Raw genomic sequence first — 21,989 nt, 5'->3', positions numbered from 1 at the left:
CCATTTCTGCCATGGGAGGAATCAGTAATATTAACTCTCAAAAAGGCATTTATAGAAGTTACTTTTGAAATCAAAATATCGTCTTCTGTCATGAGGAGTTTGTATTTTTTTCTCTCTCAGAACTGACGTGTTTGGACAAAAAGTACATGGAACTTCTATTGCCCCTGGATTTATTTTTTTCGAGGAACCACTGCAGTCCACCAGGCGGTAGTGACGCAGAAGTACTATACAACAACAAATGTGGAGATTCAAATCCTGCTGCTTCGGATTGTGATGTACTGCTTTGCAAAAGTGGAAACACTAAACGAGCATTCAGAAAGTCGCAGAATGCAAGACTTAAAAGTCAAGAAGCAGATTTGACAAGCTATTGAGCAGAGACATTGCACTGACATTGGAGTACTCAAACCAATAAGGCATCTTCAGTGCTTCAACCCTCAGCCCAAAGATGTGTAGAACCCGCCCCAGAAAGATTTCCGCAGAACTTGGTGAGTTCCTGGGTCCTGGGGGAAACTTCCCGCAGTGGAAACGCAGGAAACTCCTATGCATTTCTTTCAATGGAGACATTGACGTTTTACAATTTTTTTACGTGTGAAATTCACATCTTTTTTTTTTTCATGCACGAGACAGAAGGACATCCTCCCGTTTAGCGGCCACTTCTTCGTGTTGTTTGTGCGTTGACGGCGTCACACAGACCCCTGCGGCCCCGAGGACGGATTTAGTCTCGCTGGTGGCATTTAATCACCGAACTCTCAATGAACTGAGCCTCATTAATTGGAAGACCGTCCTGCTGCCTGAGCCATACACCCTTCGTCTCCGCTCCACTTTATTTATAGAGGCTCTTAAACGCCGCGGACAATTTGCACGACGCGTTGATCGTTACTTACTCCAAAGGCAGGTTTATTGCGTTTATTATTTTATGTTCTGTCTGTAGAGATTGTGTATTTTTATTAATTGATAATACCAAAACCAGTGTGGTTAAAAAAAATCTGATTTCATTGCAGTGTTGAGTGGTATTTGAGATGTAATGCGCAATTTGTTGTTGTGTCCGTTTTTTCGCAACTTGATTGAATTTTGAAGCGAGTCCAAATGAACGATTCAATCAGCGCGACTAGAAACGACAGAATACTGATGGGTGAGAGCAGAAGAACCGGGAAAGAGGAGCTGCAGGGGAGTCGGGAGGAGGTGAAAAGAAGTTGTGGACAAAGAAGGAATCCGCTTTTGTGCTTTTAGATGTCTGTATCTAATTGGATTTTGAGTTGGCCAAGAGAGACGGCGGACTGATTGTTGTTGTGTTTTTTTCCCTTTACAGCCTGAGTAATGTGAAATGTGAGGATGTGGCGGGAAAGGCCAGAGATGTCAACAACCTGTCGTGCCCGAAGCATCATTTAGCCCGCTGTCGCGAGAAAGAAGTATTTCTTCCATTGCAGCATTTGCACATTTGTTGCAAACTCTATCAACACAAAATACAGTGTTTATTGCAAATGGGATTTTGTGTAAGTCGGACCTGTTTGCCCCTCACTCTTCTGAGAGATGCGCAGGACAGAATGATGATGATGATTTACCCAACCTGAAGATGTAAATTAAGTGCTCCCAGACAAGATATGACGTGATATATGGCCGTCATATAGCACAACAAAAAACTAAATAAAGTCCCAGGCGAGCGATGAGTAAAGTGTTGCCTGATTTGCCGAGTGTGTGTTTTCCTATAAATCATTCAACTGGGTTAAGAGCTGATGAGTGAATCAAGTCATTACAGTCGTGGCGCACGAGAACATGGCTGCAGTTGGGCAGTGTAGAGAGAGAGAGAGAGAGAGTGTGTGTGTGTTTGTGTGTGTGTGTGTGGCCCCGCCCTCCCCGTGACGTCACCGCCCCTCATCCAGCGCGCAGCCTCTCCTCCAGTCCTCCGGCAGACCGGAGCCCAGACGCACAGGAGCGCGTCGCCTCTCGTCTGTCACCGGTGGAACAACTTCTTGGTACTGGAGAAAAGAAAGCTTTTTTATTTTCTATTTTTTATTTTCCTGTCCTCATTTGAATTCGCACGCTATTTTGAATCTCGGAAGACAAATGACGCGAGGGAAATAGCGAGAAGAGGAGGAGGAGGAGGAGGAAGAAAAAGTGAGGGCGCGATCTCCATCGGCACCAGTTCACCCTTCTTCTTCTCACACCGTCTCCCCTCTGCGCGTCCGGGCGTCCGGCCAACGAGAGGTCGGTTCACACTCAGATCAAATTCAGACTTCATCAGCGCCAATTATCTTTTCCACTTACTATTCACACGCGTGTATTGTTAATGAAGCAGAACGAGGCGGTGCAGATCAATTCGGCTCTGCTCTCGTCGCCGTGGTATCCTTACATTGCCCTGTCCTACTGTTCTCTCTCGCTGGGGCTCTATAATACATGTTGGTGTTGTTGTTCTAATTATTAGACCATGGGTTCTGTAGTAGTTTCAGAATATATAATTCTTTCAAGGATTGATTGTGGGAATTATTACGGCTTATTGCGAGTTGTGCTGCTTGTACGAGAGAAATGACCGGAGATGATGAAGTTGACAATTAGCAGGGCTACTCTCACGTGTTGTGCACGCGAACACGCGCGTGCACGCCTGCCAATAAGGTCATCTGATAAGCTGCAAATCCCCCCTCTCTCAAAGCACACACACACACACACACACACACACACATGGGTCTAATAGGAATGTGCATTTCTCTTTCACTGCCTCCTCGCTCTCTTCCCTCCCTCCTTCACCTCACTTGTTTCCCTTCCTCCTTCTCTTCCTCCTGTTTTTTTTGCTTCTCATCCCTTGTTCATCGTCGTCTGTCTTTTTTCCCTTCTCGTCCTCCAACTCCTTTTTGTTTATCATCTCCATTCTTCTTGTCCTCCTCTTCATACACCTTCCACCCGCCTCCCCTTTTCTCCCTCCCTCTCCTCCTTGTTTGCGAGTTCACCGAACTTGTCTCAGCTTCCGTCCTTCTTCCCCTTGTTATTTCTTTTCTCCCTATAGTTCCTAATCCTTCCATCTCTTCCTGGACTCTTCTCTTTTTCCTCTTCCTCCCATTTTCATCATATCTTCACACACCCCACACCTTCAGACACACACACACACACACACAAACACTCTGTTGTCCCCACCCCTGAGGCTTAGCCTGAAAACAAGCATGTCATCGTTTTTCGGCCCCATGTGAAGGTGCACTCCATTTTGTGATGAATTGCCACTCAACACACGCACACACACACACACACACACACACACACACACAGCATGCTGTTCCTTACACTTGCACAAATACTACTTGAGAGTATTTTGTTCCTATACAGAACTGAGGTTTTATTTTCTGCTCACTTTTCTGATACAGAGACACACACACACACACACACACACACACACACACACACACACACACACACACACACACACACACACACACACACACACACAGCATGCTGTTCCTTACACTTGCACAAATACTACTTGAGAGTATTTTGTTCCTATACAGAACTGAGGTTTTATTTTCTGCTCACTTTTCTGATACAGAGACACACACACACACACACACACACATAACAGACCGTACAATAAGCCAAACTCATCAACAAGTATAATGAACTGATCAGACTCATTTGCCTTTGCTCCCACTGGGATGTTGAAACCTTAACACAGCATCTGATGAACTTCAGTCAGAGGTGCACAACTGTTCAAAAAACTTTTTTAATAGCTGACATATTTCACACACAAACCCTCAGATAAACACGCAAAACGCTAATAGTTTTGAATTTTAAACTCCCCATTGGTAGATTTAGTCCACAGGCTGCAACCGATGAGGTAGTTTCAGTCACCAAGTTTCATTCACAGTGATGTACGACCGGGAAAAGCAGCACATTTGAGATGCTGGAGGGATCAAATGTTTGACTGTTCAGCTTTAAAATTGTCTTACATTTTTCATTTTAACCGACTTCTTGTTGCAGCTGCCTCGAAGGTAAAGTTTGGTAAATAAAAATGCAGCAATAATGAAGAAAAAAAAATGAGAGAGATGAAGCCCCTTGTATTGTAGTCCGGTTCAGGTTGAAGTGAAATATTTATAAAAAACCTGTTTGAAGATTAAAGTGGAGCTAAAAAAATAATTAGTTTTTAAAAAATCAACCACAAATGCCTTTGAAATGTTTTGGCATCGCATTGTCACATTACTGTGGAGGATTTAACAGCTCATGTCATAAAAAATAAATATGCTGAAACCTTTTCAAGGAATCATAGATGCTGCTTCATGTGAAAGTTGTCTACTCTGTGATTTGCTTCTGCGCCAGTGAAATGTACCGAACACTTAATGTTGAGAGTTGAACGACCTGCTGCCCTGAAGTTGACCTTGTTGACGTGCTCCAAAATGCCACTTCCTCTTCCCCTCTTCCTAGACTGTGCGGCTGAAGAATTTTCCTTCCGCGCTGCGGTGGAAGCGCCACTAAAAACTAGGAGAGAGAATGGTTGTGTTGTAATATTTTTTGGGATGAATTTCTCCGGTGATGAACAGCAACAGTTGGGGCAGAGCGGCACAGCAGACTGATGCACTTGACCTTGTGCCAAGTGAAGGTTTTTTTCATTTATTCATTTTTTTCGGCAGGTCAGATATCAGCAGGTGTTTTTCTGGGAAAAAACAACTGCAGGACAGTAAGAAAAACCACCAGAGAGGAATCAATCACTCGGCCTGCAGGAATGTAACGTGTGTCTATGTGTTTTACCTCACACCAAAACGCCACTTTGAGCCTTTAATAACTGCAAGTTTATGACATTGTACTGTACACTTTGGAGGAAGAAATGTATCAGCTTCCCGCCCTCCATTTTTCAATAATTCTTTCTAAATTAGCAACAGCGTTATCTTTGATTTATTAGACGTCTCATGATGACTCAGAGGCACGTTGGCGATAAGGGCCTTTTCCTCGAGGAAAGGCGCGAAGAAGCGCCGCACCATCGCACTGTCGAAAAACAGAGCGGGATGCATATTCTCGTAGATTATAAAATGCAGACGAGCGAGCTCAGAGGAGATCTCCGAGCGTGATTCTCCGCATCGCAAAGAACGAAGTGCAAAAAAAATAAACAATTTAAAAAGTTGCAGCCGAAGCAGTTTGTCCATTAAAGACAACTGTGTGATAGTGTACAGTCCATTAATGAACTATGATGTTGATGGCACTTCTTTCCCTATAAAGTCCTATAAAAATGGGGGGGGGCAGCGGGTGAAAGGTCAAGGATTCAAAGGCTGCAGAGTGTTTCTCAACTCTAACTGGATCAGGCTACTGAAGGATATCTTTACCTATAGGGCAACATTTCTCTGACTTGGGCATTTTTTAATCGGTATCTCAGAGGCACTTTTATTTCATTTCAGGATCACATTAGAAACTACACTTAGGTGGCTCACACGGGACAGTGGTGCACATCTGAATTGTCTTTGGTCATTTTTACTCCCAAGGACATTTTTGTTCCCCCTAAAATCGCCGGTCAGGTGTCTTACTCATCGAGACCTAATGTGTCTCTATCCCTGAGGCTAAGACTGACTTACATCCATTCAGTGCCCGTATTCAGTTTTATGCAAAATACTGCACATGAAGCGGGACGAGCACAACGCGCAGAGAAGGAGACAGGAAAGCTGCAGCTTGTTGCACTGATAAAGAAAAAGTTAAACAATCAATCACGTTCAGGGTGCTCTACTTTTTTCTTTTCTTGGCGGACTGAAACGAGAAAGAGAAAGAGCCCGCGTTGACCCAGCTCACCAATAATTCGGAGATATTGAAAAATAGACACATTATGCAATAGGTTTTATCGTCAGCAGGTGACACAGGGAGGGAAAGGAAAGTGATTTTTTTTAATATAAAAAAAACATGGGGAGTTAATATTTGTAGATGTTGTCCACTGATATCCTAACGTCTTCATTTCGTGTTATTAAACTGAATGTGAAGAACCGTGACTCAGGCTGAGCTGCACTGGAGCGGAATTTCAATTTAAATATTACATACCGTTGACGCGGTGTGATGTTTGACAGGACAGGTTTTTGTTTCCCAGCCACACATTTGACAGCTCCGTGTTGCTGCGCCTCTCTCTCTCTCTCTCTCTCTCTCTCTCTCTCTCTCTCTCTCCGTCCTGTAATCTGCTCATTTTAAAACAGCCGCGATGGGGAAGCGATAAACCCTCGGCGTGCATATGGCTGCTGGAAACGGTTATTACGGCGACATTCATCCAGGGATTAGGGCCGCCTGACTCTCGGCTAATTAAACCTTCGGCTCCCCGGCGTGCCCACCGCTCCTCCACCCTGTCAGTCTCACTGAAACAAGTTAATAATTTCATCCAATCACATATGAGTGCACCGGTGGGGGTAAAGAAATATCCCTGTTATTCTATTTTGAGGGCGGCCAACCCACAAGCCCTCCAGCAGTCTGCTGCTGATCCCCTGAAAGCTTCTTTTTTTGGGGGGGGGGCATTTCCTTTCTCTGTAATTGAAATTTCCCTGCTAATGTGAAGTAGATGAAAAGTAAAATTCATTTCCCCCAAATTCTGCATATGCTGTAACTTGTGTGACCCGAAGAACCCTGTCTGTAAAAGTCTCATCGTTTCAGACAAGGTCATACGCAGGTTAGATGGCTGATGTTTTCTCCTGCAACAAAAGCTTTCAGCTTCCAGGAGGCTGAGTGTGAATCTGCAGAGGTCTTTTAGAGGAACCCAGCGAGCTGCTCAGCCTCCCGCTGCGTTTCCTGTCGCAGAAGAACAGCAGCATCCAATTCCCATTTTCTTTTCTTCTTATGTTTTTTCTCTCTTCATCTCTCAGTCGTCCTCGCCTTCCGCTGCATTAAGCAGGGGATCACCTCGGTGTTGCATCAAAGCGGGCGACGGTGTCTTTGTCTGCCGGCTTGTTATTGATCACAGGCTCGCTAAGTGCTCACTTTTTATCGACGGGTGCCCAGCGCCCTGACGAGGGGAGACGGTGCAGATTGAAAATGAAATGTCACCTCGGAGGAGTTGGACTGGCTTTCGGCTTGGGCTCCTGGGTGAACAGATGCAGCCCTTAAACAAGCAACAATGCTCTGCTACAGTTTTACTCATCAGCCAATGAGAAAGTGCTCTGAAACAAATCTCAGGTGTCTTACAGAATTATCTGCAGTGCTCAGTGCAAAAAAAAAAAAGCTGAACTTTTTATTGTTTTGACTAAGTATGCACGTTTTTAAGCCTCATAATTGATCTCTAACCTTTGAAAACTTTAATGAGCAGTCTTGTGATTGACAAGTTGTCAGAATTATGTGTCGTGGGTCTAGATATGTTTGCCATGAATCTAAGTTTGCACATAGAGCAACAGGTGCATCACTGTGATTTTATTATATTAGAAGTAAGAATCAAGATCTCACAGGAACCTCCTCAGTGCGCCAAATTGTTAGTCATATTTTTCGGTTGATTGCATGGATGTGTGTATTCAGAGTTGATTTAATAATTTGGGAAGTTCTGGCCAAATATCTTGTATCTCATTGCTGGGGGATTCTGAATAATTTATATCAAACCTTGCTCATAAACCTGATGGTCTCTCTCCGATGGATGCTGGTGTTGTTGAAAACATTGCACGTGAATTAAAATCCTTTGTAATGTGAATACTTCCCGCTCCAAACGTGAAAGCTCTAATGAAGATAATCAGCGAAAAGGCGTTTTACACGGCGGCCTCTGCAGTCTGTGTTGCTTTTCATCAGATTAGAACGGCATCATTAGCGTGCAAATGCAAATGTTCCTGCTGTCGCCCCCTTCGCCACATCCTGTTGGATAAATAAATAACGAAGTCTCCTGCGACTGGGGGGAGCAACGTGTGCTGCTAAACAGTTTTGTGCAGCCTCTAATCGGATTACAGTCCTCTGCTGACTTTGTGTTTTCATACACAAATTGGTTACTTAGTTGATACAGTGAGAGTTTGTATTGCATCAAATAAATAAATGTTATGTCACCATTTTGAAAAGTGTGCTCACGACACTGTTTCCTCGTGCTCTACATTTATGTTTCCAACCTTCTTCATTGTCACTTTCACTCGATACTTGGATACCTTTTGGTTCTGTGCCTTTATTGCTTTTTTCGATTTGTCTCTCTCGCGAGTTATTTGCATTGATTTTTGGGATAAAACTTCCCCTTGTTCAGCTGGTAGCTCATTTCTTTCCTCAGCGCATCTTTCACTCAGTCCCCCCCCCAAAAAAGCAATGCTATTCGTCAACTTTATTTTCTGCTGCATCGCTCTGACCCTTGTTGCTGCTAAGTATGCTACTGATCTAGAAAATTAAGCTTCGTACTCCAGCATTGCTTTTGGATAATGGAGCGATACCAGAGTAGAGCGTCAGCTTGCAGCCTGAATAGATAGACAGATAGATAGATAAATACTTTATTCATCCCAAGCTGTGAAATTCTGGGAATGCAGATGTGTGTGAAATTTGCTGGCTGCTTCCACCGTGAAATCCTTTGTGTTCGTTTCCCATCCAGATGAAAAGCTGCCAATGAGCGAATGCTACGGAAAGCACTAGGCCATGGCTGCCCATCGAATCGTGAGAGTGACAAACAACAACCACGTCCTCCCTCGCTGTAAGTCTGAGGGAACACTCATTGACCTCAGCGAAGGGGTCACCGGGGCCAGTCTCAATGATGTCAAAGGTCAGTCACATGTTGCCTCACATTTTGTTGCTTTTTTTTTTTGTCATGAAAAAAAAAAATCTGTTATTTTAATGATTTGCTTTTCATCTTTTGCAAATAAATGATTTCATGAATTGAAAACAGTCCTATTCATGTTCTTGCTCTTTCACTTCACTAGTTGAATTAGAGCTTTGTTTACATGCTCCATATACGCTAATGAGGTGGACTAAAAATAGTCAATTATGCAGTTCATCTGCTCATACAATTAACTAGTGATGTGTAAATGTTGTAGCTGCATTCAGATGGTGATGATGATAATCAGCCCATGAATGATTAAGTGCACTTGTCTAAAATAGGTCCAAACCTGTTACAAAACACCTTGCAATCAAGACAAATAGAAGACCATGATTTTTTCCTTTTCAGTGCCTTCTCCCAGTGCCTTAAGGCTGGACACTTCATCCTCCTATGGAGCTGCACAGGAAGTGGTTGCCATAAAGGATTACTGCCCCAGCAGCTTCACCACACTGAAATTCTCCAAAGGTGATCGCCTCTATGTGTTGGACACGTCAGGTGGCGAGTGGTGGTATGCCCACAACAACATGGAGATGGGCTACATCCCAGCTGCTTACGTCCAACTGGTCAACGTCAGGAACTCTTCGCTTAGCGACAGCGGGATGATCGACAGTCTCGGTGAGGGAGACGAGGATGGGTCAAAGGACTTTGGAGATTTGGGGGAGTGGACAGGGATGACCTTAAAGCCCTCCCCAATTTACAACAACAGCCCCTTCTCTTTGAAACCCCCGATCAGTACTTTAGATCAAAACTGCAAAGATGTGGGTATAAGGAACTCATCAGACCTTATTCTGTTTGACGCTCTGGCATCACCATCATCCTGCACCAACTTTAACACAAGCACAATAAATGGATTCAGCAGCTGCGATGTTAACACAACCAACCCCACCAGCCCAAAGCAAGAGGTTGAACCTAATCTCTCCAGGGATAATCCATTTTTCAGGAGTAAACGGTCTCATAGTCTTTCAGAACTGTCCGTTCTGCAGGCCCAATCTAATCCAACCTTACCGTCTTCGGGGTTCTTCAAGGGCCTTAGTGCTCCTTCACCAGAGCAGTTCCAGAGCAGGGAGGATTTTAGGACTGCTTGGTTAAACCACAGAAAGCTAGCCCGGTCTTGTCATGACCTTCACTCCTTGGGCCAGAGTCCCGGATGGGGCCAGACACAGCCAGTGGAAACCAACATAGTTTGCAGGTTGGACAGTAATGGAGGGGTTGTTCAGCTTCCAGACACCCATATCAGTGTGCACATCCCTGAGGGCCATGTCAGCCATGGAGACTACCAGCAGATCTCCATGAAAGCCTTACTGGACCCTCCACTGGGGCTTCACACTGACCACTGCTCCGCTGTGAGCCCTGTGGTGGAAATAAAGCTAAGCAACATGGAGACCAAATCTTTCATCACGCTGGAGATGATGGTATCAGTAACTGTGAAGAAAGACGGTTGTCACACTGCTGAAGTGCTTTGTGTTCGCAGTGATTGCAAAGAAGGGCCTTACACACCAATCCCAAATGCTTACATTTACAAGGATACAGTCCAGGTGCAGTTGGATAGTCTAGAGCCTTGCATGTATTTGGCTGTTGTGGTTCAGTCACAGTACCTCAGCCACAATATGACTGTTTGGGACCATGTTCAAAGGAAAGTAACTTTGGGCGTCTATGGCCCCAAGCACATCCACCCTTCCTTCAAGACAGTTTTGGCTATGTTTGGGCATGACTGCGCCCCCCAGTCCTTGTTGGTAAGCGAGGTGGGACGGCAGGCTACTTCGACTCCCCCAGTGGCCCTTCAGCTGTGGGGGAAGCATCAGTTTGTGCTGGGGTACCCTCAGGACCTCCAGGTGGGATTGTACTCCAACATGTCAAACTACCAGGTGAAGGCGATAGAAGGGGCTGGGATGATTCGTGGATTTCAGGTCAAACTGGGAAAGGTCAGCAGGCTCCTGTACATGATAACATCGCACAACCCCAACAGCATCTCAGACTTCACTCTCAGGGTTCAAGTCAAGGATGCCCTCGACTGTATCATCACCCAGTTCTGTGTCCAAACCCCACAGCCACCACCAAATACTGGATCGAGGACAACAGGCCAGAGAAGGTTCTTGAAAAAGAAAGAAGTGGATAAGATTGTCCTCTCACCGCTGGCCGTCACCTCCAAATACCCAAAGTTTCAGGACCGGTGCATTACCAACCTAAAATTTGGGAAATTGATCAAAACAGTGATCAGGCAGCACAAGAGCACCTATTTGTTGGAGTACAGGAAGGGGGATGTTATTGCTTTGCTTAGTGAGGAGAAAATCAAACTGCGAGGGCAGCTGCGGACCAAGGAGTGGTACATTGGATACTATCAGGGGAAGATGGGGCTTGTCCATGCCAAGAACGTTCTGGTTCTGGGTAAGGTCAAGCCCATTTATTGGTGTGGGCCAGACCTAACAACCGCCATGCTGCTGGAACAGATCCTGAAGCCTTGCAAATTTCTTACATACATTTACGCAACCGTGAGGACGGTTTTAATGGAGAATGTAGGAAACTGGAGAGCGTTTGCCGATGCCCTGGGGTACGGGAATTTGCCGTTGAATTATTTTTGCCGGACCGAGCTGGACAATGAGCCGGAGAAGGTGGCGTCAGTTCTGGAGAAACTCAAAGAGGAGTGTACCAATATGGAGAGCAAGGAGAGGAAGTCCTTCCAGAGGGAACTCATGATGGTAAGAAGAACATGGCTGTAGTAGTGTTTTGTAGTGTAGTTTTCAATGTTCATAAAAGTCATCACTTTTTTAAGTACTTATTAAGCATTTCTCTACCAAAGTACTTATTAAGTATTTTGGCAGAGAAATGCTGGAGGAGAAAGGGAAAGAACAATAATTTTACATTAAGATGTCGTTAAGCAAGGCAAGATTTCACATACAGCATGTTCTTCCTCTTTAACTCCATGGTTATTTAACCAGCAGTTCTGAAGTGCATCGCTTTTTTTTCTAAAGGTCAAAACAATGAACCTGATCTTTAAAATTATGGCATTGTGGAGAATATTTGCAGTTATGCTTGAACACTATAATCCTTTTGGAAAGAATAGTGAATTGTCCTTGAGTAGAGAAATAACATTAAAAAAAAATAATTGGGGCCATTACCCTATTATCCTCCAACTCTGCCTCTGAAATAACATTCAAAGCATTTGCATCCCAGATAAATATAAAGAAATAAGAACTACATTACCCTAACAATGCTGCAATAGATTAAATGATGTACATTATGAACCGAGTGAGTGATGACTTCTATCAGTGTCTTTCAGCTGCTTGCTGCATCATTATTTAAGCTTTGTCGAGGCCTAAAAGAACAAAAATGCAATTTACTAAACAGTTTGAGTTGCTTGTTCCCTGATTTACGAATGCATTTTGACAACCACGGCTCCCAACATGATTTCTTCCTCCTCAGCCTGTGTTGCAGTCGGACAATGTGACATAGAAGGTGCCGTTGATTTTCACTCCTGTCAAGTCCCATCACATTCCCATGTAGTATCTATTCAGTGGGTTAATCTTTTGGCAATGCAACTGTTCTCCCGCCCGTTCACATTGGTATGTTTTGCTGTCTCATCCCAGTTTTGTATTGAATAGGGAAACTGACTCCCCTTCCCGCAGGAATCCGTGACCCATTCGATTCCAGAAAAATGTCAGCGTCTGACGCTGGGAGGATCTGAATCCTTGCGCCCAGTTACATGGGTGGTAAACAACTTGTGTTAGAGCCTGAGGTAGCTCACAGTGGGAACAGACATCACATGGAATATGAGGGGTGGGGTGGGGGCTGGAGGGGAAAACCCTATAAAGGGAAAGCACAGTAAAAATAAATTAACATCTGGAGTTTGAGCGAAAACAATTCTGTCAAGCGGACACACACAGGCCTCGGTGTGTTTTTCTATCTGACAGCGCTGGCACCCCTGGGGAAGGAAAAACGGTCCCGAGACATTTCCCTCATTAGACGCCATTATTCAAAAAGTACTTTAGCAAAATATATTTTTTCGCAACTGCTGTTTATCCAGACAGAGTTGATGAAGCGTGCACTCACTTCTGTCACAGTGACATGCTTCGCATGGCCACAGGTGTTTCGATGGCAGCTACGCCGCAGCAGCTCGAGGGTAAAGTGCCTTTGCTGAATAGCAGCTGTTACGATCAAGGAGAGTGGTACTTATTTAGTGTGCAGTTCACATGTAGCTGCCTCTCCTTGTTTGGCTACAAGTCATGTGACCTCCCCACAATCTCACTGAGTTTAAAGCTAAGGAGGCATGCTTTTATGTGGCATGAAAGGCTGTACCTGTACTTTACTATCTCTAAACTGGGCTTCATACTTGACTCGACTGAGCTCCTTGTATGGAACAATGTATGTAGTGTAAAGTGTGACAGCACATACAAAGACCAATACATGGTTTGTAATTGTATGGAATTTGACCCTCACATGATCATGGCTGAACACAGCAACAGAAAAAAACTGATTTTAAACCCTGCCATTGTGTTTAATAGTGAAATATATGGACACTTGCCTTCAGCGGAATAATAGATGAGATTCTTAATTTGTATGTAGCTATTTTTCTTGTACCCTACTTTGAGGATAAAAGAATTTGGTTCGTCTAATAAATTAACATTTTATATACCTGGTAGGGAAAAAGAATTTGAATTTGCCTACTCCCGAAGTGTGTGTGTGTGTTTGTGTGTGTGTGCGCGTGTGTGTGTGCGTGTGCCCTGTGAATGAAACATTCCTGCAGTGAGGACCTCTGGCTTTAATCCACGATTAGCAAACAAGGCATTTGTTGTTTTCTCTTAATAATGTCGCTTTTATCTGCTCTACCTTAATGCAAACTACTGTACCCTGCATAAGGGACAAACATTGTAATTATATTACACAACATGTCGGTCCACATTTTTGGAGGACCACACCTTCTTTTTTTTTCAAATTAGTTCATTGGGAAGACGTATTCGAAAAAGATGGGATGGAACATTCTCATCTAAAGTGGATCAGTGGAGCGTCGAATGAGAATCGATGAAGGGCGTGGGCGGGTAGAGGTCATGAGACTCCAGGATTCCATGGCCTCATTGTCTCTCACCTGGGGTTTCTGTAATGAGAGGAGGAAGCGAATGAGAAGAAAAAAATTTTTTTTTTGTGGATGTGAGAACTGATACAAGTGGGGGAGAACGAGTTCGGACACATTTACCGCAGGTAAAAAAAAATGGATTCTCACACACACTGCTTGTGGAAAGGCGCAAGGATTTCAAGTGTAGTTGGTAAAAGTGTATACACAATCTGAAATAAATAGAGCTAAGTTTTCCCCCTCTCTTGAGGTTCAAAGCAGAGCGGTGCTGCATTTCAGCTGCCCGACTTCAACGCCGCATCTCTGATGAATGAAAGTGTTGCAGCAGAACGAGCATTCTCCCCGAGTCTTCGGCGTCAGAGCAGCTCATCACGCCTCCCCCTCTGTGCCACGCTGTAGCCGACAGGTGTTCCCATGTGAAATGTGAGCAGCTATTGATCAGGACTGAGCTCCGAGGCCTGTCCGTTGGGGGGGGGGGGCATCCGACACCGCCCCGGCAGATCTTTTAACGCCGCGGCTCGAGTTACGAAGGCCGAGGACAGAGCGAGAAAGACATCCCTTGTGCTTGTCAGTGGCTGAAAGGCCGGGAGAGTGTTGTTTAATAATAGATCCGCGCAGAGAAGGCGAGGTGAAGCACTCCTGCAGGGGACGTAATCCATCCGCTGCTCGTAGACTACTCCTGTCTGAAACCGGGGCCTTCGGCCGTAACACTTTACAGCACCACAGTGAGCAGAGTCCACAGCTCAGAAAATGAGACTTTTTTTCACAAGTGTGCAGCCGCCTCAGTCCCCCTGTCACAACCAATAAGAAATAGCATGTTAATGTTAAGTGATGTGTCACTGAAAGCCGGCCGGATTATCTAGAACTGGCTGCGGCAGGTGTGTAGGACCACGAACTAGAAACAAGACGTCATGTGCAAGCTGAGCAGGAGGAACGTTTGTCAGAGCCGAGGGGGTTTCAAGGAAAATCACAGCGGAGAAAAACCTGCTCCAGAAAGGACGAGACTGGTCCGAAGTGACGAGTGAAATAAAGGGTTTCCTCAACCAAAGCAAGTGAGAACGCTTGCATATCTGTTTTCTTCATTCTTCATTTGCATTCTTGGCCACATCTGAAGATTTGGCAAATTAGACTGATACCGGGATTGAGCTGACATTTTTGAAGGCAGCAAGATACAGTTGTGTGACCGCATTTGTTGTTTTGAAAATAGTTTAATGTTGGAAAAACAGAAAGATGAGAAGTATATCCACAAAATACAAGGCGATGGGGTTGTTTGTACATAACTTCCCTGAAAACGTGTGCCAAGTTTAATGTGTTTTTCATTTTCATTTGTCGGGTGCCTGTTTTTCTCTTTTTAGACTGTTCATTAACCCGGTTGTTTGAACGTGAGGAACATCACGTTTAATTCCCGTCCCTTAAATCCTCCTTTTGGCTGAAGACAAACAGCGCTTTTGTTTGCAGACAGCTGAAATCTTTACACGAGTCGTGGCATGCGGCGTTTGTTCGAGGAGTTGATTATTTTATTTTTTTCAGAGCCACTACCTGACTCCCAATGATACCTGGCCAAACAAAAATGGTCAGATTTGATTGTAAATGCAATGAGAATACACAGAAACGGCTGCACATTCAGTTTCTCGCTCAGTTTTGAGTTCTCAGGGGAATTCAGACGAGACACATTTTAAAGTTGGTGTAATATCTTATTTATTTATGAAATGTTAAAAAGGACCTGCTGAGTCTAAGGACTGCAGTGATCGCATACAAATGTTTTTTTTTTAAATTTCAGTCCAAAGAATGAGTATTTATGACAGTTCCATGTTTTGTGCTGTGAACAAATGGAATACAACCGAATAAATTCCATTTTCCCTTCCTGCTGCAGCTCTTATCTCTCTCTCTCTCTCGTTCTATCTTTCTCCTCTCCCCTCCTTTCGCCTGCCTCATATTCCTTCCCTTTCCCTCTCTCTCTCTTTCATACCTGCCCCTATCATTGTCCGCCATGCTCCACCCACCACCCCGCCCTTCCCCCCTCCTTCCTGTTGAGGTTTTTGGAAGTGGAAGCTCATTCAGCTGACAGTCCCCCAGTCAGCTGTCAGCTCGGTCTGTCCGTCTGCCCCGGGGCTCCCCGCAGGTCGCCCCGCTATCTCATATTTTTCAGACACTTTCGTCTCTGATGGAGCAGGCGCTCTTCTATTAATAGATCAGAAAATCATCTTGTCGGTTAATGATGCGGAAACGTCAACAGTCCCAGGCAGAAAACAGGAGAGTAGATGGAAGAAAATGTGGTGCGATGCGGCTGCAGATAGAGCCGGTCACTTTGGCATTCTCGCATTTTATTAATAAAATCTGTCAAACTTAATCGATTTATCGTTTGCAAGAGGCATCGTTACTCATCAGGCCCTCTCACAATCGGCAATGCAGTGCCACAGGGGTCTATCTCTGACGCTTCACTATAAACGTAATTCCTGTTAACCAGTAAAATAAGTCAAATTTTTGCTGCAGATGATACAATTACATACGCTCCAAAAAACGCTCCATCCTCAGGCTGCCTTTGATGCTTTCGAGTCGTCACATCTTTTATCATAGACTTGATTAAATACAGATAAAAAATCTGCCTACACTGTGTCAAATAAATCACAAACTGACATTTTTGCAAATTTGTTAAAAAAACAAAAGCTTAATGTATAACATTAGTGTGCAAAAAGGAGAGGGGCCTGAATCAGCAGCTGACAAAGTGTCCTTGTGCAAGACGCTGACCTCTCATCTCCATCTGGTGCAGTTCGTGTGTGCAGCGTTTGTCTAGGAGGTAGATGACACTTGGCTTTTCTTCTTTTTTTTCCCAGAAAACAAAATTCTTATTTGATTATCTCATGAGTACGCCTATGCGCCCTCCCCGATAGCCCTGAGCTTTAATTTGAATCAAAGACTCCCTTCCTGTTCCCTATACTGTGTCTCCTGCTTTTAATCCTTTCCGGCTATAAAGGGACACATCTCCCGATTTGCATTCGAACACATCATGCTCATCTCCAGACAGCGGGCGGCTCAAGTGTGTGTGTGTGTGTGTGTGTGTGTGTGTGTTTGTGTTTGGATAGCCCGGCCTGACCAGGGTCTATATTTAGACTGAAACCTGTGTTTGAAGCCTGAATCAGCAGACGGAGGACATCACGGTAGAAGGCCAAAGTGCTCGTCAGCCAGGTGGTGGAGAGAGATAGGGACACGCAGGGTGAGAGGGTGAGAGAGAGAGAGGGGGAGCAGGAATATGCATATGCATATGCTTTAAACCTACAATCCAAAGTAGAGGAGGCTAAAAGAGATCCTGTCTTGTCATTTGCCAAATGTGTTGAATAGTCTGCTAGCCTGCGGACAAATCCACACTCCAAGGTCATCCGACTTGCTGACTCGAGCAGTTTATTTAAATGAAGGATTTGGAAGTGTACCAATCGAACGCACACCTCTATTTTCATTTTTCCGATTAATTCAAAACGAAATGTATTTCTCTTCCTACGGATCTACGGCCACATCATCGGTTCCTTCTCATTGAAATTATGGGAAACTGTGGAAGTAAACTCAAGCGTATCTCGGTGGACGTTAATAATTAATCAATTACTGGGAAGAAATTGATTGGCGAATAATATATTAGTCTTGGTTGAGCGTCGATTCCATTAGTGCAGGGGGTCACATCGGTGGTTGTCAATGGAAACCATTTTCCAGGTGCAGCAGTGTAAAAGCTGTACTTTGTCTCGATCGCTCGTCGGAGACCGACTCTCTCCTCATCGTTAATTGTCTATATGCTCACTTTCTAGAATTTTTTGGTCATCGGAAAAAAACGTTACGTATCAGGGGTCCATAAGAGTCCAATGTTCCCGTACTGTGCATGTGAGCAGATTGTAAAATGAGACTTTTTTTCCCTTCCATCCCTCCTTGCTTTTGCTTTGTTGGATTCCTTTACCGTCATTTTTAATTGGCCCCTGTGGCTCATCCTTTGGAGTCTGAGCTCAAAATGGCACATACCAGGAGATCTTAAACTTCTTAAAGTGAGAAAATTTGACCCTCTGTTCAAGCGTGCTTAGGTCCATAGTAAAAAAAAATGTTTGTGTGGATGTGAGACACAGCAGTTGTTGAGACCCCTGCTCTCCCGAACCCAAATCTTATCTCAGAATTGCCACACGCACACACACACTCACACACACACACACACACACACACACTTCTTATTTTATTTTATATTTCTCAGTAAAAAAAAAAGCACCTCAGCGGCTGTCGTGCCTCTTCCCTGCATCATATTTTCCACTCAGCCTGCAGGGCACGGCTGCTTATAGGGGAGAGGTTAAGGTTTATATTCGTGCGCTCTGTCACAGGGAGGACACAGTGTTTCTCCGTAACAACAGCATCCTCTGTTTTCAGGTTCGCTATTCTGCCCACGTGACGAGTTGAAAGAACTGATCTCGGAGGGGCTATACGTCTATACAACAAGGTTTTTTCCACCTGAAAGCATTAGTGATAAATTTCTTTGAGTTTGCCGTTCACATATGAAGAACAGCGGGAACATTTCTGGAACAGTCAGGCGAGGGGATGGTGTCTGGTTCTTGCATGCAGGGGGCTCTGAACTTCAGCGCATGTCTGAAAGCAGCCTTGGTGACGGCCCTTGTTTTTTCTTGCAGCCCATTCATCTCACAGCTATTCAGATCTTCCACACACTTACAGTTCTGCCTTATTAAAAGCTCAATCATCCTGTAAATTAAGACCCCCATTCATCTGCTGCCCTGTCTCTCTTCCCCCCCGCTCAGGCATTGCTGAAGATGGACTGCCAGGGTCTGGTTGCCAGGTTGGTCCTGGATTTTGTCTTGTTGACCACCGCCGTGGAGGTGGCGTCCCGGTGGAGGGAGCTGGCCGAGAAACTGGCCCGCGTGTCAAGACAGCAGATGGAGGCCTACGAGGCGCCACACTGCGACAGGAACGGGCTGCTGGACAGCGAGGTGAGACATTTGAGAAAGTACCCAGGGGAAAACCAGAGTAGAATCTAAAGCAAAGACAATCAAATATTTGCGTCCAATCTGTTGCCTTCCGTACTTAATAGCTTCTCCTTTCCATTTTATCTCTGACCCCTCTGTGACTCCATTCAGTCCATGTGGAAGCCAGCCTACGACTTCCTCCTGACGTGGGCGGCCCACGTCGGGGACAGCTACCGTGACGTGATCCAGGAGCTGCACCTCGGCCTGGACAAGATGAGGAACCCCATCACCAAGAGGTGGAAGCACCTGACCGGCACGCTCATCCTCGTCAACTGCCTGGACAGCCTCCGCAGTGCCGCCTTCTGCCCCACCGGATACGGAGACTTTGCCGTCTGAAGAGCTTTTCCTCTCTTTACAGAAGTGCGCAAGGACTTTTTTTGTGGCAGAAGTTTGCCTAGGCTCAGTGATCGCTGGTCAGTGATCGCTGGTGCAGAGAGTTTGGTTGACTCGAGTGGACAGTCTGAGGGACTGTACTTAGGACACACATTTTGGGATGGATATGAGAGATTAAATCATAAATCTCTAGGCTTTCCTCAGCCTTTCTTCTTTAGGTCCATGCTGTACACGCTGGCCTCCTCGAGAGTCTTGGTTTGGTACCGATGCAACGCTGAACACCAGAGGTAGAAACGCCATTGGACGAAATTCCGGCATTGGAAAAGTCAATGTGAAACTGAAGGATCTGCCTCTTTCTGTTTTCTTTTTTTTTTATGCCTCTTGTTATATTTGTTCTGCTTTATTTCCCTTGTACTCCTCTTCATCTCCTTTTCTACCTCACTCTTCCTCTTGATCACTTCATCTCTTCAGACATCTTCCATATTTTGTCTTTATCTCTCTACATTTTCTCTTCCTGTCTCAGACTGTGTTAACATTCTGTTGCTCTCATTTTTTTTCTCCCCCTATTTTGCTCCGGTTAATTAAAAGTTTGCATGAGTTGTGCTTTCTCAGGACATCAGAGACCTCAACCACTGCAGTTCAGACGTGAACACTTACTGAAACTGACCGCTCACTTAAAGCAATTTCCCCTCCAATTTCTAATTGGCAGTTACTATTAGAAATTAGCCTCTCACTGGCCCACTGGATGTTTCAAAATATGTCGTCAATCAAAACGAAATCAGAAATGGTTTCACACATTTACACGTTAAGAACTTTTGACTTTTGCCAAAAACGGCGAGCTCGATGCTAACTTTAATACTTACGCATGTCTCCTGATGCAAGATATACTTCTATTTTAATACAGATAATGTATCATGAACAGTGTTTCTCTGGTTTTGCACTTCGTGGAAGTGAGAACTTCTGTTTACCAGATTTAAAACATATATTTTTTGATTGGTCAAAGTTTACGAAATTGACAACCACATAACTTCCTTTTCAGCTAGAAATCCCAACAAAAGGTGCCGTTATATAGCATTATTGTTGTAAGTTTGGATTCATTTTTTTTTTTTTTTTAATCTTTTTGGCAATGCAGAATAAATCAAATTATATCTGTGTATATTTTAACCGGATTAATCAGAGGATGTTCTGTGTTTCATCAGCTGCAGTAAACCTGTGAACTTGGGGCTTCAGGACACCACATTCTTATTCTCAGTATAGTCATAAATGAAGTTTTAAAAGTAGGTTCGGGGAACAACGACCACGGCTATAGATATGATTTTTTTTTCTTTTTTTTCTGAAAGCAGCAATTAGGCGACTCTTTCCATCGAGCTTGCGAGCTGAGACTGTTACAGTTCACCCCTGGTTCTCTACCGTCTCACACCAGCATCTACTTTACACATCATCCATCCGTCCACAACCCTCCCTCCATCCCTCAAACCGTACCACCATCCCCTCGTCCCTCAACCCTCCCTCCGGACCATCAATCCATCCCTCCCACATCATATTGTGCGATAAATTATTCTGAATCCATATCTTATCTCTATTCGTGTGGTCTTTTGTTCCCGAAATCAGATGGGATTTTTGTTGAGATGTGAAAACACACACAATCAGAAATGATCTCGTTTTTTGTTCAATTTGTATTTAACGAAGCCCTTTTGTCTTTGAACTCGGCATGAATAATCAATCCGCTATGATGCTTTTGATGTTTTTTTCATTTTCTTTTTCTGTGGTTATTTCAACCGTCCTCTCAGTGTTTCTCTTCTGTATGTTTTGTGGCTGCTGCAGTGTCCCCGTATCTGTTCGTAATATGTTTTTTTTATATATTTGTACCAAACACTGACTGAATATTGAAACATTCTTCGGTGACGTTGTATCAACCGTGACAGGTCGCAGATCTGAAATCTGTTCAGTGTTTTTTGTTCAATAAAACTGAAAAATTGATAACACTGTGAAATGAAAATCCCTGTGTGTACATGTGCAAACAAATACTAATCAATATTCAAGTAATAACTATCAACTGCCAGTAAAAATTGTATTTAGAAGATATTATTTTATTGTGTCATCTCTGAACCAGATATGATGCCTTAGGGTTTTTCTGTAAAGGAGCGTTCATTAAGTGACTGTGTTGTGCAACGGCGCCATCATGAATTCCAAATAGACAATACAGCAGAGTCCTACTGCACACACACACACACACACACACACATCCTAATGTCACGCACAAATGATCTCATGCACTTACTCATACACAAACGTCACACTCGAGTGAACACAAATCCATCCACATGCTCACTTTCCCAGAAAACACACACACACACACATACACACACACACACACACACACACTGTCTAATGTACTTAATTAAAGCAGATGATTAGTCTGCCTCTGAGGACAGGCCACCTTGACAGACCCTTTCTTTGCCTTTCAATGACTCACCCTCAACATTCCTTGGAAATAATATTTGAAAAATAGAAAAATAGACATAGTGAACAGTTGAGGCTGTAATGCTGCAGATGCATTTTTGTCCTCAAATGTATTTACATTTTAAAACATTAGGGACAAAATGATTATACAAATACAATGATTTCTACACACTGGTTTGTTTTCACATTGTCATTCCATACATTGTTCTCAGGAAAACATGAAGTGTAGCTGCCTTTTTAAACAGATTTAATTTTACTTGACAGCTTTGAGCTTTATTTTCCAAATGCAAAGCAGATGGTGAGATGAAAAGCTTTGGGATGAGCTGTTGGCCTGTTTCATCCGCTGTTGTTTTTTTTCGTGTGTGAGTGTGTGTGTGCGGAAACATGTTCACCCCGTGGGTCTGGTCGAAAGTAAAAGGCCCAT

General features: G+C 44.1%; 1 protein-coding gene across 3 annotated transcripts; it reads left to right on the top strand.

Annotated features, from left to right (window-relative positions):
• Window positions 1-1,896: 1,896 nt before the first annotated feature.
• Window positions 1,897-21,087, top strand: sh3bp4a (SH3-domain binding protein 4a). 3 transcript variants are annotated; one of them, XM_035636234.2, is made up of 5 exons: window positions 1,897-2,115; window positions 8,480-8,647; window positions 9,050-11,397; window positions 18,545-18,733; window positions 18,881-21,087. In XM_035636234.2, exons 2-5 carry the CDS (start codon window positions 8,524-8,526, stop codon window positions 19,103-19,105), a joined length of 2,886 nt encoding a protein of 961 aa, XP_035492127.1. In that variant the 5' UTR covers window positions 1,897-2,115; window positions 8,480-8,523; the 3' UTR covers window positions 19,106-21,087. The 3 variants fall into 3 exon arrangements, with proteins under 3 accessions (XP_035492127.1, XP_035492120.1, XP_035492137.1); XM_035636227.2 differs by having other exon boundaries at window positions 1,897-2,205; XM_035636244.2 differs by having other exon boundaries at window positions 1,905-1,973.
• Window positions 21,088-21,989: the final 902 nt, after the last annotated feature.

The sequence above is a fragment of the Scophthalmus maximus genome, chromosome 1 (assembly GCF_022379125.1).
Source record: "Scophthalmus maximus strain ysfricsl-2021 chromosome 1, ASM2237912v1, whole genome shotgun sequence".
In the NCBI taxonomy this organism is placed as follows: domain Eukaryota; kingdom Metazoa; phylum Chordata; class Actinopteri; order Pleuronectiformes; family Scophthalmidae; genus Scophthalmus; species Scophthalmus maximus.
This window is presented reverse-complemented; position numbering and strand designations above follow the sequence as displayed.